The following is a 15,281-nucleotide window of genomic DNA, read 5'->3' as shown; positions in this document are numbered from 1 at the left end:
GACAACATCAAGCAGAATGTCATTTGCATTGTAATGGTCCCAGAAGGAGAAGAGAGAGGGGACTAGAAAAATTATTTGAAGAAATAATGGCTGTAAACTTCCCCAACCTGGTGAAGGAAATGGACATCCAGGTCCAGAAAGCTCAGAGTTCGAATTAAGATGAACCCAAAGAGACCCACATCAAGAGTCATTATAATTAAAATCACAAAAGTTAAGGATAAAGAGATAATCTTAAAAATAGCAAGAGAAAAATAGCTTATTACATACAAGGGAATTTAGCAGAAACTTTAAAACCAGAGGTGAGTGGCATGACATATTCAAAGTGCTGAAAGGAAAAAATTTCCAACCCAGAGTTCTCTACCCACCAGTTATTATTCAGAATTGAAGATGAGATTAAAAGTTTTTCAGATAAGCAAAAGCTAATGGCATTCATCACCACTAAACTGGCCAAATAGGAAATGTTAAGGGGACTTTTCTAAGCTGAAAAGAAAAGATGCTAATTAATTATAAGAAAACATATGAAAGTAAAAATCTCACTGGAAAATGTAAATATATAGTAATGGCAGTGGATCAATCATTTATAAAGCAAGCATGAAGATTAAGAGACAAAAGTAGTAAAATTAAAATTACTATAATTAGTTAAGGGAAGCAAAAAATGAGACGATGTCAAATGTGTTATCAAAAATAAAATCTGGGGTGAGGGAAAGCAACAATGTAAAGCTTTGGAATATCTTCAACTTTAACTTGCTATCAACTTAAAAGAGACTTATATACATAGGATGTTATGTACCACGTTATCCTCATTCCTCATGGTAACCATAAAGAAAAAACTTATAGTAAGCACACAAAAGAAAATGAGAAAGGAATCTAAACATAACACTAAAGAAAGCCATCAAATCACAAGATAGAGAGAAAGAGAAAACAGGAACAGAGAGGAACTACAAAAACAGCCAGAAAACAGTTAACAAAAGGACAATAGTATGTACTTATCAATAATAACTTTAAGTATAAGTGGACAAAATTTGCCAACCAAATGACAGAGTGGCTGAATCAATTTAAAGAGAAAAAAAAAAGCATAACAGATGATCCATCTATATGCTGCCTACAAGAAACTGAATGTGCAGGATGGAAAAAGATATTCTATGCAAATGGAAATGAAAGGAAAAGACTATAATAAAAGATAAAGAAGGGCTCTACATAATCATAAAGGGATCAACCTAGTGAGAAGGTATAACATTTATAAATATATGTGCAATATTAATGGACTTAAAAGGAGAAAGTGAAAACAATACAGTAAATGTAGGGGACATTAACACCCACTTATAGCAATGGATAGATCAGACAGAAAATCAATTAGGAAACGTTGGACTGCTCTTTCTGAAAGTAGACAGAGGTGACCTCTGAAAATGGTTTGCTGTTCACTTGATCCAGACAACCCCACAAAAGTCAAGCAAGTCAAGAAGTTAAAATCTTTGTGTTCACTTTAAGAACACTCATGAAACTGCCCAGGCCATCAAAGGTAAGCATATCCAAAAACCACCAAGAATCTAAAGGATGTCACTTTAGAGAAGTAATGTGTGCCATTCCATCATTGTCATGGAAGTTGGTAGGTCAGCCCAGGCCAAACAGTGGGGTTAGACACAGGGTCAGTGGCCCAAAAAGAGTGCTGAGTTTTTGCTACACGGGCTTAAAAATGCAGAGAATAATGATGAGCTTTTAGATGTAGATTCACTGGTCATTGAGCACATCCAGGTGAACAAAGCTCCCAATATGTGGTGCAGGATTTAGAGAGCTCATGGGTGGATTAACCTGTACATGAGCTCCCCCTGCCACACAGAGTGGGTGCTGAAAAAGAGCAGGTTATTCCTAAACCAGAAGAGGAGGTTGCACAGAAAAAAAAAGATATCCCAGTGGAAACTGAAGAAACAAAACTTACAGACTGGCAGTAAATTCAGATTAAAATAAATGCTAATAAAAGTAAAAGGTGGAAAAGAAACATCAGACTTAAATCATACATTAGAACAGATGTACTTAATAGAAATATGCAGAATATTCCATCCAAAAACGACAGAGTACACATTCTTCTCAAGTGCACATGGAATATTCTCCAGGATAGACCACATGTTAGTCCACAATCTTAATAAATTCCAGAAGATTGACATCATATCAAGCATATTTTCCAACCACAAGAGTATGAAAATAGAAGTTAATTACAAGAAGAAAACTGGAAAAACCACAAAAACATGAAGATTAAATAGTATGCTACTGAACAACCGATGGGTCACCAAAGAAATCAAGAACACCTAGACACATTTGAACAGAAATACAACAAACCAAAGTATGGGATGCAGCAAACGCAGTTCTAAGAGGGACAGTCAGAACAATATAGGCTTACCTCAAGAAATAAAATCTCAAAATGGGTCAGGAGATGGCCTTGATTTGCTAATCTTTGCTAATATCTCAAAATATAAAAATTCATTAAAGCAAGTGTAGGGTCAAGCAACAACTATTGCCTGGCTTCTTTAAGCCACTGATTCCTTAAGGACCTCTATATCTTTAGTTTCATTATCTTTCAAGGATGCCTTCTTTGCATTCAGGCTTCTGGACCGCCCTGTATCTCCAGAGCAGAATGAAGTGTGTTACTGTGACCCACACTCTGGTTGTACCCTTCAGACCTAGAGGGTCAGGGATTTAGCATAAGGCCACTTTATATACATCTGACTTAATTCTGTTCCCAGATCTGAACTCTGAATAACTGGTTCTTATAATAAATATTATAACTAAATCTAGAAATTAATCATATCATTCTGTTTTGATGTATTAGTAATATGATTAAAATGTCTTCACAATTATCTTATACATGATCTTCATGATAAATCTTAGTGCCTTCTAATTTAGTCTCTGTGAATTCTTTTCCGCTTCCATAAATATTAGAAATTATATTGAAAAAAATTTTATAGGTTCATCTGTCTATTTTAGACCAAAATATTACTTACTCTATAGCATCATTTGAACCCAAAGTGGGATTTGAGGGAAAACAAAAAGGATTCCATCAGGATCACATTCTAGTAAAAGGCCTATTAAGTGGTGTTATGTGATTAGAATAGTTTTGTGCAATCTGCATATGTGACTTATTCATCATGCATATGCTGCTGAAGTGCATTTACATATTACTAATCACCTTTTTAGGCATATATATATATATTTTTTTAATATGTTTTATTGATTATACTGTTACAGTTGTCCCAATTTCTTTTCCCTCTGCTCACCTCCACCCAGTGACCCCCCCTTTTAGTCCGTGTCCATTGGCATATATTTTTATTATACCTTTTCAGATAAAAACTATATATTTGAAATTAGATCTGCTGGAAAGTCGCTTAATAATTTTGTTATGTGGGGCAATGCTATTTATGTTATCATTTACTGTTAACTTGCAATAGTGAAGTCAGTTGGTGAAATTGATGGTTCCTTAAATGACTTCTCCAAACTTCCTCTCTAGCCAGGCCTCAACTGCAGTAATCCATTCACTCCTGCGGAGAGGAGACGGAGAGAACAGGCCAAACACATTTCCTTTGGTGGTAACCTGATTACCTTTTCACCTCTAAGGCCCCTCAGTGGAGAACAACCAGAAGAATTTTGAATTTAAAAATAATTCCAAACAGTTTTCTTCATATTATCAGTGCTGTGGTGTATCCTTAGAATGTCGAAAGGGTGAAGAGTTTGTATTTTTGTTCCTTTCCATTGATAGAGTGTCATGTAATGTTTTAATATTCAGTGTTTATCAGTGTGTTTTGGATATGGTACTGTTTCTCAAGGGAAGTGGGATGTTTTGTACAGTAGCCATGCAGAATAAAAAGTGTACCGTGCCTCGCCTTTCTTCTTTCAAATGTATAAGCTTAAAGCTAAGAACACTTAATCAGAGCTTATGAATACTCTTCAGCTTAATCAAAATATAGTACTAAACTTTGACAGAATACTTGTGTCCTTTCATACTTTTATTTTCAGTTTGAACTTTTCAGTTTGTCGATGTCAAACAGCTTTGCATATTTCATTTTCCAGGATATATTGAGTTTCTTTAGATGAGCTTTCTAGATTCTGATGTCAATTTACATGTTGCAATTTCAAATGGTTAAATAGGTGCCCATGAAGTTCTTGCCCTTTTCATTTTCCCCTTGACATGACTGACAGGCTCTGAAGAAAATGCCTTATTTGAAGAGAATTACGTCAGTCACTTAATGTGTTTGAAATATTTTCTGTTTTATAAAACTCTGACCTATAGGTTTGTAGAAGACAGGGCCATCAAAGTAACAGAGCACCAAGAAGATTCAGAGTAGGGCTCTCTCCATGCGGCTTGGTGAAGGGGGCTCTCTCCATGTGGTTTTGAGAAGCTAGGTTCTCCATGCAGTTTTGAGAAGGTTCTCCACGCTGTTTTGAGAGGGAAACACCATGCGGTTTTGAGAAGGCAGTTTACAAGGAGGCTGAGAATCCACGCGGTTTTGGGTTGAAAGCTGGCGGGCACCACAACACAGAAAGACCTCCCCAATCAGAATGAAATGATTGGCAGCTACCGGTAAAGCTGAACTGTGTCTAGGAAGTAGGGAAACATTATCTCTAACTTTTCTAAAACTAGCCTGGTTTAGTAGGGGGAGGTAGAACTATGTGTTTGTCGGTGTTTTAAAGAACATAAGACTTAACGATAAATATCCACAAATAATCTAAATCTACATAGCTATTAAATAAACAATTATGTTTCTTTTCACTAAAAAAAAAAAAAAAGAAGAAGAAGAAGAAGAAGATTCAGAGTAGCTGAAGCTTATAACCAAACCCAGGTCCGGTTACTTCTGCCTTCAAACAAGTAGACCAATGAACAGGAACTGTGTGGATAAACCCCCGTAAGATTAGGGGTTTTCCAAACAAGAAAACACACGTACTTTTGTTGTCAGAGGCAGGGGTGTTAGTCTTGTGGGAAGAGAGTATTTATTATACCCATTAGAGCATAAATTGCTTGTATTCATTAATGTGCAATTCAAAACATGCAGAACAAAGAAGCATATGTAAAAGTTAGGGTGTTCTCAGGTCCCAGGGCCATGAACATGTAAAAGAAGTTGGTACAAAGTAGCCCAAGACTTAGAATCTATGCAACATAATAAAATCACGTAGATCAGTATAAGACAATGTCAGCAAAGATGGTTTGGGGGGGGTAGGTTTAATAAGATGTATTTATGCATCATTTAGAACGTTTTGGGCTGTTATGTAATAGTACAATTAACTCAAACTGGCTTAGCAATAAGGAAATTTATTATTTCACAAGTCTTCAGGGTGAATCTAGGCACTTTACAATCAACAGCTCGATGATGGCCTCAAGGTCCAACGTTCTGTTCTAGTTCATTCTGTCATCCTTGGCACTTCTCTGAGGCTGGGTCCTTTTGGGGTCATAATATGGCTCCCAGTGGTAACCGATCAGAGCTTTGTCCTTCCCTGTGGTCTGGTTAGGCCAACTAATGCCACATGTCCATCCGCAGATCAGTAACAGTCGGCAGGGATTGGTTTAAACTAATGAATCCCTACTGATTCTGGGATCATACCTGAATAAAACCACAATTACTAGGACACCAGGAATGGATTTTGTGTGGGTAGCCATCGGTATCCCCTACAACTAGAATGGGTGTTCTTGGGCTATTGGACTCCAGAATTATGAGGCATTAGTACAATCTTTGAAGACAAAATGGTAGAACAAGACCCTTTCCAAAATCAAAACAGGGAATTTTCATGTATTGATGACCTACTAGATAACACCCCCTTTGCAAACCATGTTTGTTTAATGATCACAGTAACCCTACAGGAAGATCTATCATGCTACCTGTTTTACAAAAGGAACCAAGGCTCAGAGGGCTTAAGTAATTTTGTATAAACCTTGTTTCCTCTTTTCTCTGAAGCTTATGTTCTTCCATTTTATCATAGGAGTAGGACAGTCAAGACCAGAATGTTAAGGTGAAGGATTTAGATTTTGAAATATGCTGGGATGTGCTGCTCAAATCCCTCGAAGGGGCTGAAGGATTTACTCCTTCAGGTGCTGCAGGTGCAGACAGCCCTCAGTTACCATCCCATAGAAGCGCCTCAGGTGAAGAGAGCCACTTCACCCAAATTCATGCTGTTTCCCAGGTGGCCTGTATTCATTGACTGAAGTGAGGCTATAAGGACCTGTCCCCCTCTTGACTACTCAGAAGGGTCATCCCAGCTTCAGACGCCCTGTAGGGTGGGCGGAGGCATTCATGTTCCACTTCTCCCTCTGCCCATGTGTACCTTCTTGTCTCCACACGCGTTCCCTGATACTCTTGTATTCTAATCTCTGCTTCCTGGGGAAAAGTCTGTGACAGTTAACAATCTGAGAAGATGGTAGAATAGAAAAAATAATATTTTTGTCTTTTAAGAAGTAAAGTGGTGTGACTACATCCTAGTTTTGAAATGTTATTCTTTGTGTTTGCTAATAGGAAGGGCAGAAGGACATGGTTAAGAATGTTGATGATGGGAACTATTAAATTTTTGAAGCTGATTATATATCTAGTGGAGAAACTACTACCCTGCCCTCTACAAATCCAGAAGTTTTGTAAAAACCAAGAAAATCTATGGGGCAATAGGTTCACATTGGGATCCAAAACTTGACTTGAAAGCAGTGAAGTTGTTTAGAGAAAGTAGGATTTAAAAGGACTCAAATGAAATATACCAGAATGCTTACAGTAATTGTCACTCTTCCTACTTTTCTCACTTCCTGAATATGTTCTATTTTCTTAAGAAAACAGGAGAGTGGCCCTGGCTGATGTTGCTCAGTGGATTGAGAACTGGCCTAAAAACCAAAGGGTCACTGGTCTGATTCCCAGTCAGGGCACATTCCTGGGTTGCAGGCTGGGTCCCCAGTTGGCTGCGTGCCAGAGGCAACCACATATTAATGTTTTTCTCCCTTTCTCTAAAAATAAGTAAGTAAAATCTTAAAGAAAACAGAGTGATTTCCTTGTTTTTATGAAACTCAGGAAGAGCAACGTTAATGTTTGGGTAGTATTAACTTCTGTTTCCTTAAAAGTATTTTAATAAGTATAGAAAACTCTATCCCAATAATAACATTGCTACAGATTTTACCACTGAGTCCATTGTTCATGATCAAGAATAAACTGCCCCAATTAAATGACACATAAACAGGTAACTCTTAGAATGTTTTTATTAAATGGATGATTTACAAGAAGGATGTTGAATAAAGGTAAAACTTTTCACTTGTTTTAAACATGAAACTTTTAAATGGGTAAGGTTTATATTCAATTTCATTTTAAAAAAGGAGATCTGCCTCTTTAAAATTATACCATGGAATATGAAGCACTGGTGAGATCAATGTCACCAGAAATTTTCACTGCGCTGATTTCCTTGAGATTTGTCATCCGATGATTGTACTGCAGCAAGTGAGCATCGTTGACTGCAACCTTGAAGTGGTCAGGTTCAACCAGTATTAGTATCTGAAATGGCACATAAGCAGAACTGTGAGAAATGCCCACTGATTTCAAAACCAGTCTGTTCTGAGCTCAGGGTGTCCACGTTTCATCTTTATGACCATGATTAAAATCCAGAAAGTGTAACTTTACAGCAAAAAAAAACCCAAAAATAAAACAAAAACCCTCCAGATTATTCAAAGATTTCAACAAAACAAAAACAAGATGACAAAAATTTAGGTTATATAGTTGAAGCCAAAGAGGAAAAAATAATGTCTACTTAAATATGTGTGTCTATTTAAGTAATGTGTTTACATGAAAAATTTTTGTATGGTCTAAACCACCTAACAGTAAAAGTAAAAATAATTACTAACATCCTAATAGAGTAGCAAATGTTATGAAGATGGATAATAACCAGTTTTGACGACAGTAGAGGAAACAGTCTTCCAATAGTGGAGGTGGTAATTCTTACATGCTTTTGGAAGTAGCGCTTTGGCAATATCAAAGTTTTAAGTGTGTATAGCCTTTCAAATTATTATTCTAGAAAGCAAAGATTTATAAGAATAGTACAGTATTTTAGTAAAATACATAAAATCTTTCCAGGTTTTATTTGTAGTATTTCCAGATTTTCATCAGCAGGGTACTGGTTGAATTATCACATATCTAAACAATGAAATACTATTAAATGACAATGTTCTGATACTGAAAGGTGTCCACCAAATGTGAATTGTGTTCCCTTGAGGAGCTTATATTCTAGCTGCTTTATTGCCCACTCTATAGTCAATCCTAATGTGGCACTGTGAACCGAATGAATATTGGTGAGGCAGTGCTTAAAAATAAACAGTGCACTGTTTGTCAGAGAAAATACTGGAAAGAAATTCACCAAGTTGCAACCTTCGAGAGGTAAAGGATAGAGGACTTTTTAGTTAATTTAAAAATCTATACATATTTCTTTTCAAAAGCATGTATTTTAGAATTAAAAATTTTAACTATGCTGTACACCTGAAACTAATATAGTAAATGTCAACTGTAATTTCTCTTTTAATTAATTTTTTTAACTTAAAAAAATTTTAGTTTTGATTGCTAGACCAGTATGTTTTTTTAAGGAACTAAGTCAGTCCAACTGAGACTCTGCCTTTTTTATTAAAGATGTTGTTTTCCTCATTTCCAGAAAAGCTTAAACTCAGGGTGGTACCAGGGTAGAGCTGGGGAGCTTGCCATTCCTGGCCATGTTCCAACCTGCTGATACTGGTCCTCTGGGATGGGGAACAGCTGGTTAGGTGTCCCAGGACAACTGACAAAAATTCATTTCAATGCCCTGGCCAGGTAGCTCCTTTGGTTAGAGCATCGTCCTGATACACCAAGGTTGTGAGTTCATACAAGGAGCAACCAATGAATGCATAAATAAGTGGAACAGCAAATGGATGCTTCTCTTTCTCCCATCTTCCTCTCTCTCAAATCAATTTTTTTAAAAAGGAAGAAGATTCATTTCAAGTGCATCATGGTTTTAGAGTGATTTTCCCATGAGCAATAGGCATCATCAACATATAATAGCATTAACTTACTTTGAATGGTTTACCACTTTCAAATGGGAAAACCATCTGTCTTTCTTCCCGGCCCCAGTTACTATTCAGCATTGAATTGCAAACAATGACTCTCTTGTTGTCCTCATTGAAGCGTGGGTTAAAGTGGAAAGCGACGTCATTCCCTCTCTTGAAATCTAAAGCAAGTCTGTTCAAACCAAAAAACGGAGTTAGTAAAATGATTTAAGTTGTGTATTTGTATCAAGTAAAGAATATGACAGTCTAAAAGAGCAAATCATTTTGTAAAATACAGGAAATTTTTCTAAACAGAAAACAAACCAGAGAATGGGTTCAAACTGTATACTAGGCCAAGTATTCAAATATACTACTGGAGTGTCTAAAAGTAAGCAAGATCATATGTGCTTGAATTGCTTTGCCTCCTTGTCTTTAGCTACATCATTCTCTTCAGTTGTAATTCCCTCTTTACCCCCGCTACTCATGAAACCCTTCAGAAAGAATGAGTTAGAACTATACAAGTTGACTTAGAGAGATTTTCATTGTTAAAATAAAAACATAAGAAGTAAAAAAGAAAAGTAAACCCTTCAAGGTTTCCTTACAGAGGTTGATTTTTATTTACTTTTTTATTGTTTCTGTTATCACAGTTGTTTCATCTTTTTTTTCCTCTTTCCCTACCCTCTCCCCTCCCTCAGTCAGTCCCTTATTGTTGTCTGCATCCAAGGGTTGTGCAAAAATGTTCTTTGACTAATCCCTTCACCATCTTTTATCCCATCCCACCCCTCCCTCCAGCAGCTGTCAGTCTGTTCCATATCTGCTTCTGCTTTCCTTATAGAGGTTTGAGGCCACTTGAGGGCATGTAATTCTCTCCATTGCATATGACAATAGTTACCTCCTTCCTGCTCTGCCAGGTTGCTTTTAATATCTATTGATGGCAAGCCAGTCACATAAGTAAGAGATCAAATCCTGGCTTCCTCCTATTACCCAAAAACCTACTCTGAAAACATAAAAAAGTGAGATTACATAATCAATGTCTGGTATCTTGTTGCTAAGTTATAAAATCCTCGCAATAAATGTGTTGAACTTCCCATGATGTGAAGTGGAACTTTGACCTCTATTCCTTCTCCTTGGATGTTAATGCATACACAAGTCCTCTGACTGTTAAACTACTAATTCTATCCCTCAGTTTCTCAAATTGTGCTCCATAGAGCACTCACATCAGAATCAGCGGCTGTTTTTGTTTTAAAGCAAAATCTGCACTCCTGACCGACTAACAATGATTCTCTAGGAATTTGGATTGACCTGGTAACCAACCCAACCACAAATATATTCACGAGGAAAGGACCAAATGGTCAAATGGCAACAGAAATTGTATTTGACTAAACATCAAATGGCTGTATTTCCTCTTCAGGGAAAAGGAAAATATTGTCATTTCTCCCACCTTAAGCATTCTTTTTTCTTTTAATTCCTTACATAGAATCTGCAGGACCAAGCAACAGTGTTTTCAGTTTACTAGCACCTTAACCATTTCAACCAAAATTAGTTTTGATCTGCTACAGTCTCAGTCTACCTCTCTAGTGTAATTGGAGCTGAAATTTCCAGTACAATAATAATCCTAAAAAAGGTAAAGACACCAGTGTGGTTCTGAGTGACAGGGGCTGGAGGAGGGGAGCAGATATTAACAGATTGTGAATGCTGCATGCACAGGATAAGGTGTACTGGGTTCTATTTTATATTGGGAGGATAAGAACATAGGCAGGAGATATATATATACATTCTGCAATTTGCTGTGAGACAGGCTTTACTGTGCGGGGAAGTACTGTGTTTAGAGAAGCTATATAAGCTCTACGGAAGGACGAGTTGTCTTAGGATAGTGACTATGGAGTAGACCCCGAGGAGGTTGGCTAGAGGTTGGAGTGAATGGGCTATTTGAATGTAAAGAGATGAGATCAGAAGCCAGTGCATCTCCTGGTCATGGAGGAGGTAGCTCCTGTTGATTCACCAGGAGCAAGATGACATTCACAGAGGCTGTTTGTGGATCCTTCAATTAACCTGTGTACAAAGCTCGATTTTGTGTCTTTCGTATACTGTCTGTAAGACCCAGAGACACATTAAAGGCTTCAGGAGCTTTAGTGGTACCTCTAACCTCAGGGACAGGCATACTGGATGGCCTCAGGATATCCTTAGCCTGTTTGTATTGTATGTAAGTATTATATAACCAGTGGTGATAATCAGAGCCAGGTGTCCCAGGGCAGCCAATCAGCATGGAATTTCGTAGAGTAGCTCAGTCTTACCCCACCCTACCTCACCTCAATCAAATCAGTTCCAATGGCAAAGGTTGACTTATTTTGATGAAGTCTTCAATTTGTACAATATTTTCAAATCTTTTAAGTAAATAGTGACTACACAGAAGACTGGGGTTCCCCGTTCTGCCACTTATCATCTGTAGGCCAGGCCAACACGTGGGAACCTGTGACTCGGCAGTTGCACCCAGTGTGAAGACAGGCATGGCAGCCTAGCTGAGGAGCTCTGAGACCGCACTGTAACCTGCACAACTGCAGGGAGACTCGTGTGAGGACACTGTGGGGTCCCATTCAGGCTCTCAGATCCGTGCACCACTAAGTCCAGTGGGATCTTTTGGTTTGGATCCTCATTTCTGATGGGCACATCTAAACTAAAGTGCATTGCTTGGTTTTCCAGACACTACAGGGTTTAGAGGTGGAGGGATGACTAAACATGACATTACCAAGGCTCTACTTTCCTTTAACGCTAAGGTTTTCACTGCCAGGAAGAACTGATAGGACAGGTTTTTCTGATCTTCCTCTTTGTCCTCACAGTGTAGAACTCTGTTTTCTTCAGGTTCTGGGAGAACCTTGATGGGAACAAGTATTGATTTATGGGATAATCTCACACTATGGTAGAGCCAAGACACTAAATGTGTAGTTTTAAAAATTCTATTAAACTTCAAAATAGATCAGCCTTTATTCAAAAACCAATCAATAAATATGTTAAACTTTTGCATTTTGCTCTCTACCTGTTTGCTTTGGGCTTCACTGTGCCCATAATTGTGATCAGCATGCGAGGCATGACTCCTCCAGGGAAAGCCAGGTCATAAGGCACTGTCTGGGGATGAAAAAAGAGATATGTATCAATAGTCATGTTTTCTTGGAGAAAGAAAGAAAAATATGTTGCTGAAGTTCCGTCACTATTAATATGTGTGCATAACACATAACCCTAATTTGAGCCGTCTGTCCGGACTCTCTGGCCACCACGCCCCGGACCTGAAGAGACAAGATTCCCTAAACATTCAGCTAACAATTGAGAATAAATTCATCAGTTCATTGGAGCCAAAGGCAGAACACAGTCCTTTCTGGAGCATTGTAACAGTTATTACTAGGGCCATCTCAATCTATCATTTATGTACTTAGACTATATTTTCAAAGGGCTTAGCCTAGACCTTACAATCAACATTAACATTTTTGTGCCACTCTTAAGACTCTTGTCACATAACATAGTTCATCATGTCACATTCTTGGGCTTCTAGGTTCTCATATGTTCTACTCACAGCACCAGCTGAGTACTTAGTATGTGGCAGATCCTCAATATTTGAAATAAACACCTTCCAGTTAATACATTTTCTAGTTCATTCCTCAAATATTTATGTTTAAGGTACTGTATAAATTCTTAAAGCTCCATCACTGGCCTCTTTTTTCCCTCCATAATTTCCTCCCTGGGTTCAACTATCCTCCAAGTCTTGTATCTGTAGTCCTATCTGTCATAGTCCCATACTTCCTCCTTCTGGATTTGCTCAATGCTGCAAATTCAACAGGTATGAACTGGAATTGTTTCTCCTGCCCCCTCTCCCAATGGTCCCCTCCCTGAGTTCCTGGTTTGGGCTGACCTTGGCTGGGGAGGATCCATGTCTGAGTTGTGTCTGGAGCCCTACCTATTTAAGTTTTGCACTTTAAATTTATCTACTAAAATGTGTTTTAATATAAATGAAAATTCAATTCTTAGATTACAAAATTATCTTTAAAGGTTTTTCAAAACTAGATTACCTTGGCTCCCCTGCATGTTCTCTCTATGAATCTTGGGCAAGCTATATAACTCTATTGCCCCATTTCCTCATGTGCAAAATGGGGATAATAACAGTAACTTATAGGGTGGTTATGGGGTCAAATGAGAACATCCATGTAGAAGCATACTACTGGCACATTATTCATTCAATGTTTATTAATAGTAATAACAAAGTCTTTCCGCTATTACTATGCTCTTAACTTGATTTATAGTAAAGCTGCTTTACAGATGGCCTCAAAAGATGCATTAACTTCTCTTTATACCAACACTATACATTCTAAGCTCAATAACTATTTTTTCTATTGGACCAAGACACACTGTGTCTGGTCCTTGAAAAGTAGCTCTAAGCAGTAGGTTAAAGCTTCAGGTCCCTGAAGCCCTTTGCTGGTCAGTGCCCATAACAAGCTCCCAGCCAGAACACTGCAAAATGATGGTACCACAGCCCCAGGTAGTTGCTGTGTTCTTCCGTAGCTCTGTGCTGGTCACAATCAAGTACATGAAATGACTAATTCCATCTTACCAGTGCAGGGGCAGGAGTGGGGCTGACACCAGGGTAGGCCGCAGGCCCACTTGGTTGTCCAGGGTAGGCTCCTGGTGCAGTTGGTCCTGGGTAAGCAGGGGCTGTAGAACCAGGGTAGGCGCCAGGAGGTGCCTGTCCGGGGTAGGCGCCAGGAGGTGCCTGCCCGGGGTAGGCTCCAGGAGGTGCCTGTCCGGGGTAGGCTCCAGGAGGTGCCTGCCCGGGGTAGGCGCCAGGAGGTGCCTGTCCGGGGTAGGCCCCAGGGTAGGAAGCCCCTGGGTAGCCCCCTGCCCCAGCAGGCTGGTTTCCCCATGGACCAGGCCATCCTTGAGGGTTTGGGTTCCCAGATCCAGAGATGGCATCATTAAGCTGGAAAGAAAAATATAAACAATTCCTGGATGAAAAACATACACAAAAATGACATTTTCAGGAAAACAGGACTATGAGACCTAAGTGGAAGGATATGGGGAAAGTATGAAATTCGTATCAATAAAATTTTTCTACCTATTAAATAGTTTTGAGTTCCAAAGACTGAAGTTAGACTTTGGGATTATGTATGCTTTATCAGTGTATCTCCCATCATCTCATGTTGTGGAGGGTTGCATTTTCATAATTTGCTAAAATCACAGCTATCTATCCTCTATGCAAAAGCACATCTTTTCTAATTGACCTGAGAAAAACAATCACAAAAGTCAGGAGGCTCGGGCTGTCCCACATTTCCCATTGCTCAGCTTATTCTGAGCTCCTGGCCTACAGAATCCACCTGCTTCTGTCCCAGGCCTTTTGGTAAAGGGGTCGCTCTTAGAGAGTCCCAGGCCTCTTCTCTCTCTACCTGGCTTTCTCCCCACATCTGTTGCTAGGAAAACCAGAATCTGGCCAACAAGACATCACTGGACAAGTGACACCAGAGAAAGGCATGTGGTGTGAGAGAAGGGAAAGTTTGGTGTTAAAAACAAAACTCTCCACCTATGTGAACTTAGAATGTAAGGAAACAGACATAAAGCACTTACCGAAAAACTGTCCGCCATTTTCCTGAGGGGAGAAAAGAAAGATAGGTTGTGATTTAACCTGAAAAGATTTCATGAGTTTCCATTTAAATGTAACATCACAAATAGTTTGTTGTGTAGCTGTAGTCGATATATAGGCATTCTTCTAGTACAAGCCAATCTATTTCCAAAATAAGTTCAAATCAATAGTGTGGAACCACAAAAGTCTCTCATCAAAGGGGACAGATGCACACCAGCTAGATTACCAAACCCTATTTAACCCATAGCTTTAAACTCTAATACACTAGTCTGTGTTCTGAATCCTGGAAATAACAGGCCATTCAATGCAGGAGAGCGAAGACTGAAGAAAAAAATGTTCTGCCCCTTTCCTGGGTTACAAATGTACAAGTCCTGGTCTACCTTTGTTCCTCCTTCACCTCCTTCCTGTGCTCCTTTCCCACAACCTCTTACAAAGGGTTCTGCATGTTAATATCACCCACCACTCCCCACACTCCATTCTCTCTGACACCCATGGCCTCTTCTGCATTTTAGAAGGAAAGCAGAGTTTGTTGATTGTAACAGATCTGAAAGACAATGCCCCTCAGACATAGTTTTTGCTGATTATTTATTCCTTCATTTGCACACATTTGTGCCTGCTCTGCACAGGCACATTGCAGACTCCTGTCTG

At 38.8% G+C, this 15,281-nt stretch overlaps 2 protein-coding genes across 4 annotated transcripts in view; one reads left to right on the top strand and one right to left on the bottom strand.

The window, feature by feature from the left end:
• DLGAP5 (DLG associated protein 5) overlaps positions 1-3,866 on the top strand; it is a 44,110-nt gene extending 40,244 nt beyond the window's left edge. The window contains exon 18 of one of the 3 annotated variants that reach the window (XM_090272052.1): positions 3,504-3,866. In XM_090272052.1, the coding sequence (XP_090128178.1) occupies positions 3,504-3,640 (137 nt within the window). In that variant the 3' untranslated portion in view covers positions 3,641-3,866. Of the gene's footprint in view, positions 1-3,499 lie in introns of all 3 variants that reach the window. The other 2 variants (XM_090272051.1, XM_090272053.1) reach the window with 2 other exon arrangements.
• Positions 3,867-7,195: 3,329 nt separating this feature from the next.
• Positions 7,196-14,635, bottom strand: LGALS3 (galectin 3). Its single transcript, XM_090268359.1, has 5 exons — positions 14,618-14,635; positions 13,611-14,030; positions 12,048-12,136; positions 9,041-9,206; positions 7,196-7,502 (listed from the first exon to the last, which is right to left on the bottom strand). Exons 1-5 carry the CDS (start codon positions 14,633-14,635, stop codon positions 7,347-7,349), a joined length of 849 nt encoding a protein of 282 aa, XP_090124485.1. The 3' UTR covers positions 7,196-7,346.
• Between the last annotated feature and the right edge of the window lie 646 nt (positions 14,636-15,281).

Source organism: Furipterus horrens, unplaced genomic scaffold (genome assembly GCF_987537825.1).
Source record: "Furipterus horrens unplaced genomic scaffold, mFurHor1.1.pri manual_scaffold_3, whole genome shotgun sequence".
NCBI classification, from domain to species: domain Eukaryota; kingdom Metazoa; phylum Chordata; class Mammalia; order Chiroptera; family Furipteridae; genus Furipterus; species Furipterus horrens.
This window is presented reverse-complemented; position numbering and strand designations above follow the sequence as displayed.

Bases quoted from the DNA above. Each gene is read 5' to 3' on its own strand.
- LGALS3 (XM_090268359.1), bottom strand. The intron at 9,207-12,047 runs GTAGAGAGCAAA...TGGTTTGAACAG, and splicing joins GTGAAGCCCAAAGCAAACAG to ACTTGCTTTAGATTTCAAGA. The intron at 7,503-9,040 runs GTAAGTTAATGC...GTGCCATTTCAG, and splicing joins AAAGTGGTAAACCATTCAAA to ATACTAATACTGGTTGAACC.